General features: G+C 41.2%; 1 protein-coding gene across 1 annotated transcript; it reads right to left on the bottom strand.

Annotated features, from left to right (window-relative positions):
- Positions 1-4,821: 4,821 nt before the first annotated feature.
- Positions 4,822-19,126, bottom strand: LOC122782078 (ABC transporter G family member 23-like). Its single transcript, XM_044046278.1, has 11 exons — positions 19,058-19,126; positions 15,632-15,780; positions 14,262-14,421; positions 12,045-12,199; positions 10,356-10,463; positions 9,008-9,101; positions 6,431-6,505; positions 6,012-6,189; positions 5,774-5,870; positions 5,455-5,623; positions 4,822-4,941 (listed from the first exon to the last, which is right to left on the bottom strand). The coding sequence occupies exons 1-11, from the start codon at positions 19,121-19,123 to the stop codon at positions 4,822-4,824; spliced, it is 1,371 nt and encodes a 456-aa protein (XP_043902213.1). The 5' UTR covers positions 19,124-19,126.
- Between the last annotated feature and the right edge of the window lie 700 nt (positions 19,127-19,826).

Raw genomic sequence — 19,826 nt, 5'->3', positions numbered from 1 at the left:
ACTTTGACTTTCTCGCCTCTCTATTCAATAATGAAATGGCTTCAGATACATTTACACCCAAAACTCATTAGAATGTTTACTTATTGAAGACGTACGACCACAGCGTTCGTGTCAGATGAACAGTGAGGAGACAAAAGCTGAGGGTTTTGTTTGATACAGAGCAGAAACTCTTGTCTTGTCTTTAAATGAAAACATAGTTGTGAGGACGGAGCCAAAGGGTCTGGTTATAAATCTGCTCTGAACACACACACACACACACACACTCTGCTCTGAGCTTGTCAGAGGTGCTGACCAGTGTGTGTGGCCTTTGACCTCTGCAGCAGGAGAGGTCGAGTGCCTCCTCGGCTGCCGTGCTAATGATCCATTTAACACACGTTAGCCTTGTTAGCGTGTGGCGCGCCAGCATGTGTGTGTGTGTGTGTGTGTGTGTGAACAACATGTAACCTCAGCCTGGAACAGCGCAGACAGACAGCTGACACGGGTCGCACCGCTCTCACTTTTATGAATTTTTCAGAGTCGCGTTTGACAGCAGCTAAACGCGAACATGACAAGTGTGGAGGGGAGTCGCTCGCACACGCACACACGTGTGTGTCCTGGAATGTCGTATTAGTCCTGTCGCACAAGAAGAGAACCAGCAAACCACAACTATTCCAACTTTGCACGGACCATTTTAAGTCTCCTCCTCTCCCTCCCTCTCTTTTTTATTTTTCAATTTTTAATACCACATTAAAGCGGATTTTATTAATTACACACAAGAGTGCCACACACACACACACACACAGAGCCTCACATGTGATGTGATTTCTGTTTAAGAAAAAGAAAGAAAAAGTCCCACATGCAGCAAATCCCCGCTCTGCTGCTCTGCCAAAAAAAAACAACAACAACAGAACAACAGCGACGGAGTCACAGTGGATCCGTCTCAGTCGGAGGCGGGGCCAAACGTCCTCTTTCAAGTGCACTTGCAACAATTACGTTCAAAGCCGAGAGTACGAGCGGGAACCTTTGTTTTGGTCCCAGTCCGCGCGCCTCCACCCTGACCCTGTTTCTGCTGGAGGATAACGTGTTCCTACAGTTTGATAGCACGAGTACATTTTCCATTTTCCCTATGACTTATTCATCCACCCCGCTCCTTTTCTTCCTCCTCCTCCTCCTCCTCCTCCTCCCTGTGCTTGATTTATAATTCATTTGATCTAAAATTTCATTAATTTTCTAAAATGTTCCAATTGGGGCTTCGCTCTTCTGTGCCCGAGTGAAGGTTTCCTCTTTTCTTTTCTTTGTCCGGCCGCTCTTTTGTTATTCTTTTATGTCGCTTGCCTTGTAGAGGTTATCGTCTTCTGAGGGCAAACAGCGCTCGCCGGGGAAAGTTTTAATCGGCTTTAATGAGCCGGGGTCAGCGCGCGAACCAAACGCTCTGGTCTCTGAAAGTATTATTATTATTATTTTTTAATCTTTCTCTCGTTGTCTTCTTCTTCTTCTTCTTCTCAAACTGCTCCGGCATCTTTAGAGCAGATTACAGATAATTAAAGATTCTTTTTTCTTTTTTTTTTTTGGATGTCTTCAAAGCATCATCGCAGTCGGCGGGATTTTTCGAGTGCGGTCGTTAATTTTTAACGCCGTGCGTCTGTGGCCGTCAAAATATCGCCGGCTGCTTTAAATTCCTCCGCGACGACGATAAACTTACAGTTTAGTCTTTCTCCTCCGACAGTTTTATCATTCTCTAAAATCCTCACATATCTCTCTCTCTTTTTACCTTCTCATCTGTAAGTTAGCGCGTCTTTCTCCGGACTTCTCGTATCAAACGTTACCGGGGCCTTTTCTCTCCCGCCCCCCCGACTTCAGCCTTGGACTCTAATCTTCTTCCTCTCTCGGTGACAGTCTAAGCCATCCCATTATTAGCATTTTACAGCCAAGGCCAGCTCTGCCTCAGTGAGACTCTTATGGCTGCACACCAAAGATACCGGCATACTTTATTTAGAAGTGAAGTCACCACAAAGGATTCAGTGTTTGAGAGAGAATTTTTAACATGTGCAAAGATAAAAAAGAAAAAAAAAAAAAACCTTCAGAAAGGTCGGGATTTTCCGAGTTCTTAAGAATAAATGTGCAATAAAGTGATTTTACCTTCACCTTATGTCTTTAATATCCCTTTAACACCTAATAAACAAGCATATGCAAAGCTCTCATACACAGACTGAAAACATGGCCGCCAGCAGGGAGAAACAGCTTTTAGCCCCTTAAGCTAATCTATGCTATGTTATAAATGTATTTGCTGCATTATTGACAACCTCATTTGGAAGTTTGTGCTGCTTTTATAAACCGGTCGTTCTCCCACACCAAATCCCATAGAGAAAGTTGTCGATTTTACACCGCGGGGCTCAGCAGGTGCTGATCCACAGCTCCCTCCATTTTTAAGTTCTGTACTTTTATTTAGTCACTTAAGTGTTTGAAAACTTTTCCTAGAATGAACCAAAGTGACACCAAGTGTCCAAACAAGGCAGTAGTGGACCAGACGTCTTGTGTCCCTGTGAGCTAAAAATGCTGATTTTCTCTATGGAGTTTGGTGCAGGAGGAAAAAAACTTCAGTTTTCAGTCTTACCTTATTTCTTTAATATCCCTTTAAGGCCTAATAAACAAGCATATGCAAAGCTTTTCAGATTTTGATTCATAAATTTATTTGCTGCATTATCTCACAGTGAGACCACGTCATTTTGAGTGGAAACTGGACATTTTATTAACGTTTGCTCTCCCACACCAAATCCCATTGACACAGTTGCCGATTTTACGTCACTGCACACAGCGGTTGCTGATCCAAAGCTTCCCTCCATTTTTAAGTCCTTATGCATTATTTTGTGACTTTGGTTAATTCCGGCAAAAGTTTTCAAACAACAAAGTGACACCAAGTGTCCGAACAAGGCAGCGGCAGACCAGCAGCTCCTGTGTCGCCGTGAGCTAAAAACGCTGATTTTCTCTATGGAGTTTGGTGCAGGAGGAAAAAAACTTCCGTTTTCCGTCAGAAAAGTCGTTCTAACGTCGCAAACATATTCTTGGATTCCAGCAGGTGCGTATTTTATTAGGTGTTCCTTTTTGCTGAGTAGCTAAAATCTATTTGTGTGTGTGTGTGTCCCTGCTGTCAGACATGTTTTTAGTGATCCTCCATATGTCTCTGTGCAGACGATAATGTTCATAATCCCTTAAATGACATATTTCCCCCTCCCCAGTGTCTCGTGGTGTGGTATTTGTCTCTGGATACCCCCCCCACTGCTGTGTTACATACACGCTGCTTTTATTCCATCACCGTGATCATGTTTGTATTGTTTTCGCGAACTTTAGAACTCATCAAAAGTTCTAATCAAACGTGAAAACTTTGATTTGTGTGTCTGCAGCCACAGCAGCGGGAGTTTAGTTGCAGGTTTCCTGTGTGTGATGATTTTAAGTTGCAGACTGAAGCGCTGGTCAATTCTGAAAAATGGATCCCGGGATGAAATTCCACCTTCCTCTGCTCACCTCTTTCACACCATGAGGCCACAAAGCTCCATTGATCTTCCCCTGGCAAGCATCACTATGTTTTCTCTCGCTTGTATGCCAAGGGAAAAGGTTAGTGTGTGTATGCATCCATGTGTGTGTGTGTGTGTGTGTGTGTGTGTGTGTCCATATCTCCATCACCCCATTATCTCTTTTCCCCACAAAATCCAAATGTCAACATCTTTCTTTCAAATGTCTTCTTGTGATTTGTGAACGCACGTGTGTCTGCTTTACATTCACATGTTTATGCACACACACACACACACACACACACGCGGTTTTCCCTTCATTGTGTATGTCTGTAAACATAGACGTGTGCGCTCGTATTGAAAAGTTGTGATTTGCACTCCTGCGTGTGTGTGTGTGTGTGTGTGTGTGATCCCAGCGGTGCTGCAGCCCGGGCTCAGAGGCCTGGTGCTTAGCCCCGGTGTCGATAAGCGGCCGCTCTTCAAAGAGCGCTGAGGGAAAGGAAAAAAAAAGAAAAAGCGTCTCGGGTCTGTCAAAGTCGGACAAATTCTCTGCTAACATCTCGAGCCTCGATGCTCCCACGGTTCAAAGAGCGGAAACAGAGAGAGACGAAATGAAACAGGTGGTTTATAAACCTGTATGTGTGAGCAGTCGAGGGGTAACAAGGTAGAGTAGAGGGGTAAGAAGGTAGAGTAGAGGGGTAACCCGAATACTTCTGACGACTTCTTTAATCCCTCAGAAGCAACACACGAATCACGTGTTCTACTTAGTATCAGGCTGGCTAACATTTAGACAATTTAGTTTACTGTGTAAACACAATGCTTCCGTCTGGGAGTGGATTTGTGTCAACTGAAATACTTCATGTGACAAGCATAAGCTTCAAATTTGAATATGACTCTCTCACTTCCACTCTGTGCTGCTGCAGTATTTAGCTTCATTAGCCTGGATTTATTACAGACTGTGTTTAAAACATGAACGATAATGAATAATAATAATGACATTAAATACCATCTTGACCAGCACTTAAATTAAAACGCACCATATGTTTGTCACAAACACAAAAGCTTTAGTCTTTAAGTGGATTTGTAGTGACTGGAATTCTTCATGTGAGCTCCAAGATCCTCTTATTTGCCTCTTATTTGCCAATGTGGGCGTAAAAAAAAAATCAAAGCAAAAATGGAATCAGCATCTGCATCGATTTGTGCTTCAATTAACTATTTCACAAAAGCCATAAAAGCCCAGTTTCTTGCAGAGCGTTTCATTTGAAACCTTGTTTTGTACATTAAAGATTTTGAATAATAACACACAGTAACACTGCATACAGTATGATTACTTCTAAAGAGGGTAAACAGACCTTTTTGTCAGGTAGCTGGTAAAGTTCTTGCCAAAGCCAATGATGCCCCAGTACTCTCCGTTATAGATCCCATCAAAGGCCTCGGAATGAGACAGGGGCACCTGTGGATAAATAGCAACACTCATGATACACTGTAGGTATTATACATTAGATTACGTTGCAATAGTTATGACATTGTGATTGTGATAGTGGTTCAAGCTGCTGTCACTGAAATGTTAAATCGCTCTTTATTCCAACAGCTATCACTGAAATACAGCCAGACGTTATTGGGTAAAGGGCAGGGGATGTTAACAGCAGCAATGGACAGGAAAGCCAGATCCAGTAATTTCTGATATTTTTAATTTTCTATAGAGATGCTAAGAGTTGGACACTTTGCCTACACCAAAATGTTTAATATTGCACAGAGAAAACCCTTACATTTTTCCGATGTGAAACAACTGTGAGAACAGCCAGCTACTTCCTTTATTAGACTGAAACCAGTTAGTGATTTATAGCAAAAACAATACAGAAGCGACTTGGTTCCTCTTTAGTTGTGGTCAGTAAATATAAATGTAAATACAAGCTGCCTGATCAGTATCCCCGACACCTCCCCCCCACACAGTTTGAATGACTACCTGTTCCACACTGGAGTTGTCCAGGAAGGAGAGCAGGCTTTGGCTGTAAGACGAGGAAGAGGTCTCGTTGTTCACGACTGCGACCTGGATCCCCTTTGGATCTCCTCCGACACACAAACAGATCAGAGAGACCTGGATGACGGGCAGCAGGAACTGGAAACACAGTGAGCTGCAAACGTTGAGGAGAGATTAACGGTTTAAGAAAACTCTCAAATATATATGTATATCTATATCTATATCTATATCTTTATATAGATATAGATATATATGTTACACATACTCTCAAGTAATAATACAATGTTATTAAAAAAGGACAAACCCCGGCATCCTCTTCATCCGCACCAGCGTTTTGATCATCAGGGCAGCGATGTTTCTCCACTTTGGCATCACGTGTTTGGCTCTTACCTTCCAGTCAGCTGTTCAGTCACAAAAAGACTTGGTTTTGTGGCATAATATACACACTAAACCATGCAGTAATGATTTCAGATAATGTTTCCATTTTAAACTTGAAATAAAACAGATAAGAATAATCCTGATGCATGTTTTCAAATCTGTACCTGAATATTTCGGAACTTCCTCCGCGGCTCCCGGTCCAATCGCGAGAATGGGTCGACTCTCGTCGCGCCCGCTCTCGAATGACTGGCTTTTCTCTAACGCTTCCTGTGAAGTGGAGTCTCGTTTCGAGCTGACCTGATCCAAATTCTCACACAGCTGAAGGAAGGCGTGCTCCAGGGTCTGCAGGGGAAGATAATGCAGGTAACCCAGAGCATCTGTATACTGGTGTTGTTTTAGTTTTAAAGTGATGAGACAAACAATGTCTCTTGATTGACTTTTGACAAGAATAAACTTCTCCCTGCAGCACACGATTTGTAAAAGGAAAATACAACTATGTTGTTTTTGTTTTCAACAAATCATTTAAATCCACGGTCATGTCTTTGTGGCCCCATGAACAACGTCTCCTCCCTGCACTACTCACTGTAGCACTGTGCATCTTCATGACTTCATCTGGAGGTCCTTCAGCCAGCAAGTGGCCGTTCCGCATGAGGCCGACCTGAAGAATAAAAAAAAAAACAAAAGCAGAAAATTGAATGTTGTTTTTTGTTCATTTGTTCCTGCACATAAATCTACACCATACTCAATAACACCAAAAGAGTTTCATGCAGAAAATGCTGAGGGTTTTTGCTGCATATAACAAAGAAATCACTAAAAACTGAATAGTTTTGGTTTGTGGGCAAAGCAAGACATTTGAGAACATCGTCGTTTCCAGGTTTGAGGAACAGTGATCACCATTTTTCAACATTTTCTTAGAATTTATGGACCAAACGATTACTCAGTTAATCGAAAAAATAACCGAAAGATTAATCATTAGTGGCAGCCATAAGACTACCACATCAACACCCTAACTGAATTTGTGAAGCTGTAGTAGTAATAGTCCAAATAATAATCAAAAACAAAGGAAAATATTTGTATTATTGATACAGTAGAGCTGAAATATTACAAACAAGAGTCTGATTTCTTTGCAGAACACCTACATTATACAGCCTTTGTTTTTGTGGAAATGTATCCAACCATTAGAACTGAAAATGTTATATAATAAACAGATTATGATATGATTATGATGATGATAATCAAAACAACAAATATAAGTAAATGGTGGGAAAGTATGTGACATCAGGAACAGCCAGTCACAGAAGAGTGGAGTAACTGTAAAAGAAAACAGAAAACTCATCCCATCTATCTCTTTAGTGGGTCAGAGTTTTCAGCTGCGCTGTGATCAAACGCCGCAGAAGCATGACCTAGTAAAACTCATTCCTCTGCTGTGCATCGCTCTTCATCCGACAATCACAAAGACAGAAACAAATGAGGGGGAAATCACCTCATCATCCTCAGTCTGCGTGAGTCCACCTATCATTTAACCCTGAACAGAGACATCGCTCCATAAGCTCTAAAACTGGTTTTACTGGAGAATTACAGGCTTTATGTTTAAACGTAGCTGCCAAAATGACAGCTGATGGATGAATTATAGGGTTTTTTTTGTGCAGTTTGAGAATAAGCTTGAATTATGCTGTCTCACAGTCCCCACTATTTACCAGCCTAACTGTTGTACAATGCATACCTCATGAAAACAACTTCAGCTGAGTGTTCTACTGTTCACAAAAAAGTGGTCTTCTCAGCAGTTCATAATTCTGTGCCATTTATTTGCTTTGCCGTTAATGTGCAAAGGCCTGAAAGGTCACATGTGTAAAATGTAGGTGAATGTATTTTTCATTGAGCAGAAGTTAAAGATATGTCTATATTATTTATATCAGGGGCTGGATAAACAAGTGAACTATATAAATAAATTGAGGGATATTCAACTGCAACATGCAACTTCACCAGTTAATGTTGGTAAATTTGACACACTATAACTATTTTAACCAAATTAACCAAATGAAACAAAACCATAAAGCACTTGGCTTTATACACAAAGACGATTACTGGTGAAACAATGAATAAACTCCTAGCATGGCTGGATTTATGCTGAGCCAATCATTAGTTAGACCATTAACATGAATCCATGCTGGTATTTTTGGCTGAATTCTTTGACCAGTAAATGTCTGAAAATGTCTCTCTGGTGACTTAAATTTTCAACGTATACATGTCTTCCTGTTTCTTCTCATTCTGTTTATCCTTACACTGCATTTGAATGTAAAACTGTGCACATGTTTTGAGATCATATTTCACTAACAAGCAGCAAAGGTCCAGTATCCGTAGTGGCCGTGCAGCACATTGGATCATGATCAGATGATGCCAATAAACGTCTTTTTCGACTGTTTTAAAGTGTCAAATTTACACTGCTTTCACTACAATGTGTCTGCAGAATAAACAAAGTATCAGTGCCACCTACAGACTATTTTACACAGACTGCACATAAAGGACAAGGCGAGCATTGTTCTACTCATCATTCTTCTCATGTCTCAGTGTTAAAATAAATGGCATTAATGTCAGTCTGTCAACACTCTTTGACTAGCCACTACAAAAGAATGCAAATCCCTAAATAAAACAGTAAAATAAGCCACACATACTTTATATAGATGACTTATTTAATGTTTAATTTTACGTCTGAGTCATTTCCCAAAATAACTGGACAGTGAAGTTATTCAAGAAAGACTAAAATATCTATTTGTTGGGGACTATAAGCGAGGGATTAATACACATTAGCTGTATGATGAGAGTGTGACTGATCAATGACAATAAATAAGCAACTATAAAATATATTTAAAAAGCTATATCACCAAAAAACTTGAATTTGTAACCAAAAAGAGTGAAAAATGTTGATATTGATATCGATGATCCTGTCAGACTAAAAATGAATTAACTTCACAGCACATGTCAACACAGAATAAACATCAATGGCCCCATTGTTTGTGAGGACTAGTGTGGAAGCAGTGCTATTGATTTTGGGGCTGCATTCCTGACAGTCTTCAAGAGTGCATGTGTAATTTTTCCCTTTGTGTGTGTGTGTGTGTGTGTGTGTGTGTGCACATCTCCATGCATGTCCCAATCATCTCACCACATTGGCTTGCCGGGCCTCCTCTATGTAGTGCGTGGTAATGATGACGGACACTTTACCCGTCTTCACAATCTCCACCAGATGCTGCCAGATTCTGGAGAGAAGTCAGAAGAAACCAATCAAGTTTACAATGACCCGTGCGCTAATTGAGTTTTCCAAAAAAATCTCTGAATGTCCGGAAAAGTTTATATCTTCAGTGACTGCAGTTTGTCTTTGTGTGATCTGATGAGGCTTTTGGGGCAATTATACAATGAGAGCTCTGTGTCTTTCTTTTCTACAACATATGCACAAATGTTGATTCTTCAGTTTCCCATGTTGCACTGCTACTGTAGGCAGATGTACGTGTTTATTAATGTATTTATCAAGTTGCTTTAACACCTTCTGTGGACACTTGGGAAATCTGCTGTATGAAGTTGTATTATACCTGAATTAATAATTAATCATCTTACAATGGGAAACGAGGAACCGTGGCCTGCTTAATTTATGACTGAAAGTACAGTCGTGTGTTGTACGACAACCTTCAGCTTTAGTGAAGAGGCCAGAAAATTAAAGCTGGTTGGCTTAAAGCTTTTGGTTTGGTTTGCCTACAAAAGGATTACAGATTAAACCTGCAGTTCATAACTTTGAAATGACATGAAACAAGGCCTCTCCCTAAAGTACATATAAAAACCAACCGAATTTCTGCCAATACCCTCTGTTATATGTTACACACAGGGCCTTTAAAGTCCTCATGACTCCACTTATGTATTTCCAGTTCAAATGAGCTGAGAGGAAGGGTCTTGTCACCATAATGATTGATGTTTAGATGAGCTGATAGCACCTGAATGGGTGTTAACAGTGATGACACACCACGACAACATGACCCTGCTGTGTGAGGACTTCTCAACACAACCGCAAAACAATATCTGCAGTGGTAACTACAGAAGACGCTGAGCGTGATGTTTCTGAGGAAGAGTATAGTGATGAGGAAACGTCTTGAGTGCATTTATATAATGCCAGAGGATGAAGAGACGATGTGACATGTTATAACTTTTAAATGACCTTGTTAGGACCTCATGGAGACTAAAACCTGGGCTTAATGAGGAAGAAGCTAATTTCTGAGGAAGTGGTGATACAATGGTTTGTGTAGGCTGTCCAAATGTGTGTTTGTGTACATGTCTTAAATAAGCTGTGTGGACCAATTGCCAAGCAAACCTATCTTTGTGAGGACATTTTGACCTTGTGACCTGGTTTTAGGCATTTAGTTGTGATGGTTAAGGTTAAGGTAAGCGGCTGGGGAATGCATTTTGTCTAGGAGTGTCCACACAAAGAATGCCAAACCATTGTGTGTTTGTGTTACAGTACATACTTAGCCCTGAGCACAGGGTCTACGCCGACTGTGGGCTCGTCCAAGATGAGCAGCTCTGGATTCTGCAGCAGAGCAGCGCCGAGAGACACCCTGCGCTTTTGACCGCCGCTGAAGCCAACACACACACAGACACAAAAAACGCACGTGTAAACACAGAAGCTTTTTGTTGTGATAGTGATACGCTCTATGCGTGTCGCTCTCTCCCCTCAGGGAGGAGGTGGTGGGACTCGAAAGTAGCAATGACAAAACCTGTAGGACAAACCTGCCTGACAACAGAGGAGGAAATGAGAAGTGAGAGAAGAATGTTTAGGAGAAAATGACATTTTAACCTCAACCCTTCACCGACATTATTTCTACAATAACAAATTAGCAGATCCATCCCAGTTTGTAAAGAATTAGATCAAGGAATTTGGAGTGTGTGTAGTCCTGTCCAGTGATTTGTTTGACTGGATGCCTCATCTTGCAGGACTTGCAAATCTCCTTTTGTTGTTTTTTCATTGAAAGATGTGAGGTGTGAGGGGACAGAAGGGACAGGTGACAGAGAGACAAAAGAGGACAAACACAACGAGCACAGAAAAAAAAAAAATACCTTGAAGGAAGAGGGAACAAAATATGAAATAACAACAATAACATGACAGCAAAAGCATACACATATGAACCAACTCATATACAACAACCAGAATGACGAATCAATAATGAGGCACAAGGGCACCGGGGGACAAGAGATAACAGATCCATGGACAGAGGCCAATCAGTTCTGGGCGTGGGCAAATCACACAGATCCGAGGCCCGGGCACTGAGTGGGGCCTCACCCTAACCCTGGAGCAGGTGAAGACTTCTTTGCTTGTATTTGTTCTCCTCTGTGACAGTAACCTGAATATCTATGCCTCTGCATTAGTTTGGATATAAACACTTGTGTTAGTGACTAAAGCATAAGTCAAAATGACAACTGTCACAAAAATATAGTCTGCGTGAACAAATAAGACACCAAATACCAAATTAGATTATGCAAAGTGTATATAACATAAAACACAATTGCTCCTTTTTGTCAACAGGGAAACCTCCCCCAGAGTGTTGCACAACATATGACATTAATATTATATGGCCCACTCAGTAGAACTGGTTTGAAGGGCACAGGAGGTTCTTTGTGATGCATGAGGGATGTGAAGCGTCAGCTGGAACCGCAGATAATATTCACTTTTCCTCCAACAACTGCCTAAAATAACTTCATCCAAATTAAGTATGATTAAAAAAAGGCCCAATATGCTATTTTTAATGTGCGTTCGTTGACAAATACATATGTTATGCTGTGCAAATTAAAACAGAGGATGACAGGAAGGCGATCGACAGAAGATAATGACAACATGAACTGTACTATATGTTCCACTTCATATTATTAATTAACAAAAAGTCAAACAGTAACAGCCACAATAAAGTTACTGAGGTCAAAATAACCATCACCTAAATGAAAACTTGGCTACTTTTGTGATGACTTGTGGGTTTGATTGTTATACTTTTATGGGCAATGGGTTTACGGTCCGTTGAGGAGGGAACAGATAATGTTTGAATGTTTGTCTGGGTGTAATTTAGGTGTCAAAGTCCACAGATGTGGAAAAACACATTCACCTCATTTCAAAAAAACAGGCTCTGTACAAAGGTGGTGTAAAACGTGTAAAATGTGGTTTTTACCTCAGGTTTCGGACCAGACTGGTCTTTTGAGGTAGATCGAGGAAGTCGATGAGGAAGTCCATACGTGCCTGGGTTTCCTTCGAGGTCAAGCCGTGGATTCGGCCAAAAAAGGACAGAGTGTCGCTGATGGTGAACTCGTTGTACAACGCCAGATCCTGATGAAATAATACACTTGTGAAAATGTTGTTGCACTTGCAAATGCATCTTCACCTCACAGATGCACACCTAGCTTCCACTAAACAGCCATTTCACTAGAGAGTGAACGGCTGTTTGTCTCTATTTTCTGTCCAGGGTGTACCACAACTTTTGTCTTATGTGGACCCTCATCCATCCACCCATTCATCCTCCGCATGAATCCCAGCCAGCATAGGGCAAAAGGTGGGGTACACCCCGGAAAGGTCGCCGGTCCATCGCAGGGCCAACAAATAAAGACAAACAACCATTCGCTCAAACATTAATACCTATGGACAATTTAGAAAACTGTCCATGTTTTTGGACACGTGGAAGGAAACCACAGACTCTCATGTGGAGGATAAAGCGGTAGACAATGAGTGAGTGAGAGTGTCCGGATCATCTCAGTACACATGCTAGTATCAGTAACAACACCAGGATGACACTCTTTCTGATAAAGCATTCACTTTAAGGTATATAAATGTTGTTTTGCATATAAGACAATGTGACACACTTTGTAGGTGTTAAACAAGCAGCAAACAAATGTGCTGGAGAAGCAGGCTATGAACACATTTCGAGTTTTGCAACCCTGCCTTCCTGCTTAGATTGTTTTCTTTGAGACCCGTCCTTTCATGATCGATTAATTGGCAACGTCTAAGCAGAAATGCAATTACCAAAGATAAACACCGTGAAGTTATCACGGTAGATATTATCTGTGTTTTAATTATACAGTATTATGTGTAAGTGAACTGCTGCACTCGTTCAGGGCCCTCTGACAAAAAAAAAAATCATACCATTAATCAATGCCATGTGAGAAAACAACAACCAAGTTCACCGCGGCAGCATGACTGCAATGAGTTGCAAATTGGGAAACAGACAAAGTGTCACATTTCGCCCTCCCTGGGTCATAGATCACTTCCTATAGAGAGCATCGGCGGTGCTCAGTGTAAGACACGAGAGAGCACAACACAAAGCGTGTTATCAGCCTCATCAGATGTCCATTTTCACAGTAATGAGACGACAGAGGAGCCACCCGAAGAGCCCTCGAGCATGTCACTTAACCTGCTTACGGCTCCTGCATCAGGCGAGTGTTGAGGGGAGAATTTTCTCAAGAAAACACACTTAAAATTCTTAAGGGCATTTTAATGTGGTGCTGAAAGAGCAGACCTGACATGTGCACACTGATGTCATGTCGCTTTGCCAGGACAAACTTTTAACAAGACTGACTGTGCAAATGTGTTTGCATGTGACCTGGTAGAGACGGAGGAAAATAATTGGAGGGAGCTGAGAGTATCAACGCCCTACTGACTCTACTGTGGCATGAAATTAGAAGGGTTTGTTTGCAGAAATTGATTAGCATCCATACGTATGTACGATCCAGTGTATAACAAGGACTTTGCCTTACAGAGGCCACCATCTTGTGCTGCCATTCACTCATTGTCTACCGCTTTATCCTCCACATGAGAGTCACGGGGATGCTGGAGCCAATCCCAGCTGACGCAGGGTGAATGGCGGGGTACATCCTGGGCAGGCCACTGGTCCATCGCAGGGCCAACACAGACAAACAACCATTCCATCTCACACTCATTTTTTTTTTTTTACAATTACAATTTGCAAGTTTTTGGACTGTGGGAGGAAAACAGAATACCCACGTCACAAACTCAATACACAAAGGTTCAATATATATGTCGATACAATGTGTTACCCAACACATAATTGCTAAGAAAGGGCGTCTTGTTTTCAGTCCATTAAAGACGTTTCAAACCACAATTAACTGGTTTCTCCATCTGTCACTTGAAGAGTAAAACTTAAATTTAAATTATCTGGTAATTACATCGCCATCATTATCGTTAGTGACTTTTTTTCAGTCGTGATAATGTTTTGGACTAAAATTTAATTCGAGGACAGTTTAGCAACAAAGGCAACAAGGTTACAGATATACATATAAGTACATTGCAGTAGGTTCCTTGTACATGGTTCTTAATCAATTCAACACTCACATTTATTTGTAACTTTGTGTCAAGATTTCAAGCTGTCGTTGTTTACCTGCGGCATGTACCCGACTTTCTTCCCCGGCACGTCATGACCAGGAAACGCAGGTGGTTTGCCCAACACGGTGATGTGACCTCCAGAGATTTTCAGTGTTCCCACAATGCATTTCAGCAGTGTGGTTTTCCCACATCCACTGGGGCCCAAAAGACCATAACTGCAACACAGAATCAGTTTCAGTTCAAACTGGAACAGTCTCTTTCTTGGGTCAATTGTAGAAATGCATCTGCATCAGGAGAGGTTTCCTTGTAGCCTTGACATTTAAATACAGGGATTATTGTTGTGATTTTTTAAACTCTCCCTGCGTCACAAAGACGCACCTTCACAGCTCTAATAAAAATGACTGTACTGAGTGAGAGAACTTCAGCAGGACTTTCTTCATCGTTCCTTTCAGCTATGGAAACAAGTAATCATTATAAACAACGGAAGATAAACAGATTCATTGATTAGATAAAAAACCCAGCAACTGCGGGATATTGTGATGAGACATGAGTGCTTTTAATAGAACACCCTGCTAGGTTGTGTAAACTACTGTCAAATTGTAGAACTTTTCATAAATAATCTGTTGGATCTACTTTTCCTCTCCAGCTCGAGCAATCAAGAGAAAGCAATTCTACTTCTTGGTAACACTGCAGGCATTTCAAGGTGAAACACTATGTCAGCTTTGTCATGCAGCACATTTCTGACACGAATGCATGTCTGTGTGTACACATTTGAAAACATGTAAAACAACACACAAAGGCTGCAACTGAATCTTTCATCTTTCTTTCTTTTATTTAACACGATAACTAAGATCTCATCCTTGCAGATTAGAGTATAGTGGTTGATAATTTGATGTTGACTAATAGTAATTCTCTGCTGACTATCTGGAATATTGAACTGACTATTAAATATAAAAAAAAGTTTTGTTTTTTTATTTTTATTATTGTTATTATTATCATTAATATTAATGACGGACATGAGACACAACATGAAACTCAAAAGGTGAGCGTTGGGAATTCCAATTATCCCAGGAATGTTGAGCTGGACTACATGATTCTCACTGACATGAGCTACTTAACATTTCTTTGCTTTAACCTCTTTAACACCGACCTTTGGCAGTGACTGAATTGAACATTTTTTCCAAATGTAATGGAGGTAAACCTGACCGTATCGTAGGACGCATGACAAAGGTTAAAAGTAAGTGGATCGGACGCCTCACCCAACTGTGCTACAGCCACATTTGCATGTCAAAAACACATGTAGTGATTTGTTTGTGCCTTTAGGTGCTGCCTGGAGTGAGGTGGATACTGTTAATGACACCAAAATCAAACGTTATAAAAAAACTCATAGTGACATTCTCCTTTGAGGCAAAATGCTCCACTCACATGTATCCCTGTGGTACCGTCAGGTTGAGGTTGCTGAGGACCTTCAGTTTGCCATACGAGCGGCACACATCTCGGCACTTGATGGCAAAGGCCTCCTGTCCGGCAGGCAGAGAAGCCTCCACGTCAGCCGTCATGTTCTCAGCCTTGAGCTGCAAGAGAGACGACACTTTGATAAACGTAATGTCACATACAGATATCGTATTAGATCACTGCAATAAGCCCATTTGGTTTACAATTAAAGGTCAAGTTTGTAAACTTTAGGTGACACTATTTTATTATTTTCATTTGGCAGAAATTGAAGATCAAATAACGTATTATTATATTCTTTTTCATGAGTGCACAATCACCTGATTGTATGAATATTTGTTTTCCATCAGCCAAGAGAGAACCTTTTATACTCGCATAACTAGCTGGGTCAGCTCTTTTTTACAAAACCCCACCATGGACAAACTAAACATCCTTTGAGCTTTGATGCTAATTGAAGGCTACATAGGTTATCCAACGCAATAGGAAGGGAAGGGTGAGATGATGGATAATCAGCTGCAACAAGAATATGCACCAATAAATGTTGTGACATTTTAACATCACGTATTTTAATGATTCAGTTTCAGTTACTAGAATCAACCCTGCAGAGTATGTGTTTACGCATACAAGAAATTCAGGAAGGAAATATCCACTACTTCCCTGTTTTGCAATCCAACTGCGGTGCAACATACCTCGCATATTATTTAACTTTGAAATGCACGAAAGCCCAGGTAAACAACCCTCTATAAAATGCTATGGTATCACGGTATCACATATTTAACATTTGCATTGCACAGGCACATTCCCAAGCTGTCTTTGTTCCTTTTGTATTGGAAATGATGGGAGTGGTGAAATATAGCACAAAAAGTAAACAATGATGACTTAACATAATATACTCTCTCTCTCTCTCTCCATATATATATATATATATATATATGTATATATATATATGAAATTGTATGTCGTATTAAATATTAAATTGTATTAATGTACACACACTCTAATGGTTGTTGGTTTTTTTTAAATAAAAACAAGATATCTGATTTCATCCATTCATTCATTCACTGTGTACCACTTTATCCTCCACGTGAGGGGCACGGTGGGCGGAGCCAATCCAAGCTAACACAGGGTGAAAGGTGGGGTACACAGAGACAAACAACTATTCACCCTCACATTCACACCTATGGTCACTTTAGAGTGTCCACATCAAATCAACATCTTTTTGGAACATGAGAGGAAACTAGAGCCCTCGGTCAGACCGGGTTACAAACCCGGCCACTACTCCGCCGTGTGGCCCCAAGAAGCACCAATCAATACCAACTGCCATTTCCCACCACTTTCTGATATTTTATGAAACAACTAATTGATTTATCAAGAAAATAATTGACAGGTTCATTGCTAGTGAATAAAATAATCATCATATGCAGCCCTACTAATAACCTACATGTACGTTTACATATTAGGTGTATTCAAACACACAATCAGAGAGAAAATTTTAAAAAGTAAAGCTTTAAAAAAAAGCTTTACTGCAAGCATTTAAAGGAATATGCACACCATTGTTCTTCTTCTGTGGGCAGAGCAATGTGTTTACCCTTTCACCCATAAATCAGAGATAAATCTCACTTCTGGCTCAGTGATAAATGCAAACAATCTCTGCCACACGCTGCTTTCTGTGCTTTAGTAGACAAAAGTATTTGGGTCATGCACAACAATCTTTTGCCCAGTAATCTCTAAGAACAGCCTTCTTTCATAGGTTTCCTTCAGTCTCCATCTAACGCCCTCCCGCCTTTAATTCAGCATCTCTCATTTTCTAGCAAAGGAGATTAGGAAGATCGTGTTGCATAATCTGAGGCATTCAGCTGGTCTCAACTTTGCCACTGTAGCCTACATCTGCAAAATCTACAACAAGACACACATCACCTACACCCTGCGTTGTAACCACCTGTGCAACCAAGAGGCTGTGACCATTTCTGATGACGAGCTGATTTTCAACTCACTCACTCACTCAAAGTCACATCTGAGATAACCATTTGACGAAGATAAAGTTGCCTTATCTGCAAGAAACCCTGACAGAAAATATCCACTTGACAGAGGGTAAAAGGCAATTTAAGCAAACACTCACCCACGGAGACGCAGTGGACAGAAAGAAGGAGGCAAAAATAAGAGAACAGGATGAGAAGCAGGCTGAGTGTCTCTCTCTCCTCTGACAACAACTTGTGAGCATGTGAACATCAGATGACACAAACATCTTACTTAATGCAAAGTGGAAAAACAGGTTCAGTCCACCACCCATGCAGGTGGAGAACACATGGCCTCAATCACAACTCTGACTGCCAAAGTTTTCTTGTAGTTTTCATTTCATCAATTTCATTTCATTTATTCTTTTTTTTTTTTTACTTTTTTTTTTTAATTTTTGAATTTTGCACAAAAGCACACAATATTCAACACCTGCACATACGTTTACACTGTGGGTGCATTTAAACTGAAGTAATAAGATTCAGCTGCTGGAAACGTGTGGGTTTGACTTTAAAGATTGTAATTATTTGTTTTTACAGTCTAAAGGCAGAACTGTCAAACTGTGTGACATTCTTCTGGCTAAAGCCCCATTGTTCCAACTTCCGTGTCATTAATGAAAAAGCCCATAATTAGAGAAAACACCATTGTTGCGCCTCCACATGCTCACCTAATTGGCCACTTTCCCCCCATAATGTCCTCAAACTGCAGCGCAACAAACAGCGCCTCTCTTTTCATTCATACTCTGGCTCTGTTGATCAGGAAGAATTCCTACCTTTGCCTGCCAACTTGCTGCCAACTTGCGTCACCGCGTCAAGTGGATGATAAACGAGCTTTGACGTATATGCGCAAGATCTCAAATCAATCCGGATTCAGCGGCAAACGACGCGAGAGCGACACATTTCCCGACTGGCAGAGGGTGAGCCACTGTCGGCCTATTTATGAGCTGCGCCTCGGGAGCCTACATCCACCGACACGCCGACCAGCTGCTGCTGCTGCTGCGGCTGCACTTTTCACTTCTCCCACTCACATCATCAGCGCGTCACGCAGGATGTTGTGCGCACTGCAACAGAAGCACCGTGGCGCACGCATGGCGCGCTCACCCCCGCTGTTCACTCCCCCCAACATCTCTGCTTTTACCCCCCGATGCTTAAGCGAATGGTGGATTAAAGGCGTTCAAACTCCGCTGCTGTCACTATATCGCTATTGGTGCATGCAGATTTGTATTTATCCATCTTTTTCCTCCATCTCTGCAGACAGAGAGGGGGAGAGAGGAGAGGAAAGGCCACTGTGATCAGCTGGTCATCAGGGAATTAGTATAATTGAATCCTGGGCGGGTTTTTCTCTGCAGACTGAGAAGGTTTCCTGAAATATCCAAAAGCATCTCACCCGCTCCTCCATCTCGGTACAGTCTGCGGGTCCAGCCGTCGCATCACCGGCAGCCACAGCGGCCATGGCAGCAGAGAGAGGAAAAAAGAGAGAGAGGGTGAAAGAGAGAGGGAGAGAGAGGAGGGGATGCTCTGCTGGCCTAAAAATGCACATACTCAGAATAGCTAATAGAAAGTATACATATTTATTTATGCCAATAACACTACATATAAATGCTGTTTAAAAAGCGTGACTGGATTACAAATTATTGTCTGTCTCAGAGGTATTATACAACTCAAATGCATTTTTGGAGTATTACACTATCACACACATTTAAAAGTTCCAGAGTGTGAGTATTAGTGAAATCCAAGACTGCAGAGTGTATTCTTTGACTGCAGAGTGCATTCTAGGGAACCAGTGGCCTCTGTATAATGTAAACACTCTCCACTCTCACCACATTCCCCACAATTTCCCCTTCCTTCTTAAGTAGTTTATGTATCAGCTTTGTCATTAGTGAGCTCCCGGTTCATAATGTGAAGTGTGATTACTGTAGAATCATGTCGTCGTCGAGATGGCAGCCTCTGCAAAGCAAGCCCCTTACTGTTAAGTATACATATTAAAGGCCTATTCTAAGGCTATGATAACCAAACAAACACAATTGGTCTATTTGTGCATGTCCATGTTTTATAGCATAACCACTATCTGTCAAGTTGCAGTTTCCTGTTTGCATACTCTCCACTTGAGAGGCTTGACCCACGGCTGAGGTAGTTGGACATGGGAACAAAGAACA

The sequence above is a fragment of the Solea senegalensis genome, linkage group LG15 (assembly GCF_019176455.1).
Source record: "Solea senegalensis isolate Sse05_10M linkage group LG15, IFAPA_SoseM_1, whole genome shotgun sequence".
NCBI classification, from domain to species: Eukaryota; Metazoa; Chordata; class Actinopteri; order Pleuronectiformes; family Soleidae; genus Solea; species Solea senegalensis.
This window is presented reverse-complemented; position numbering and strand designations above follow the sequence as displayed.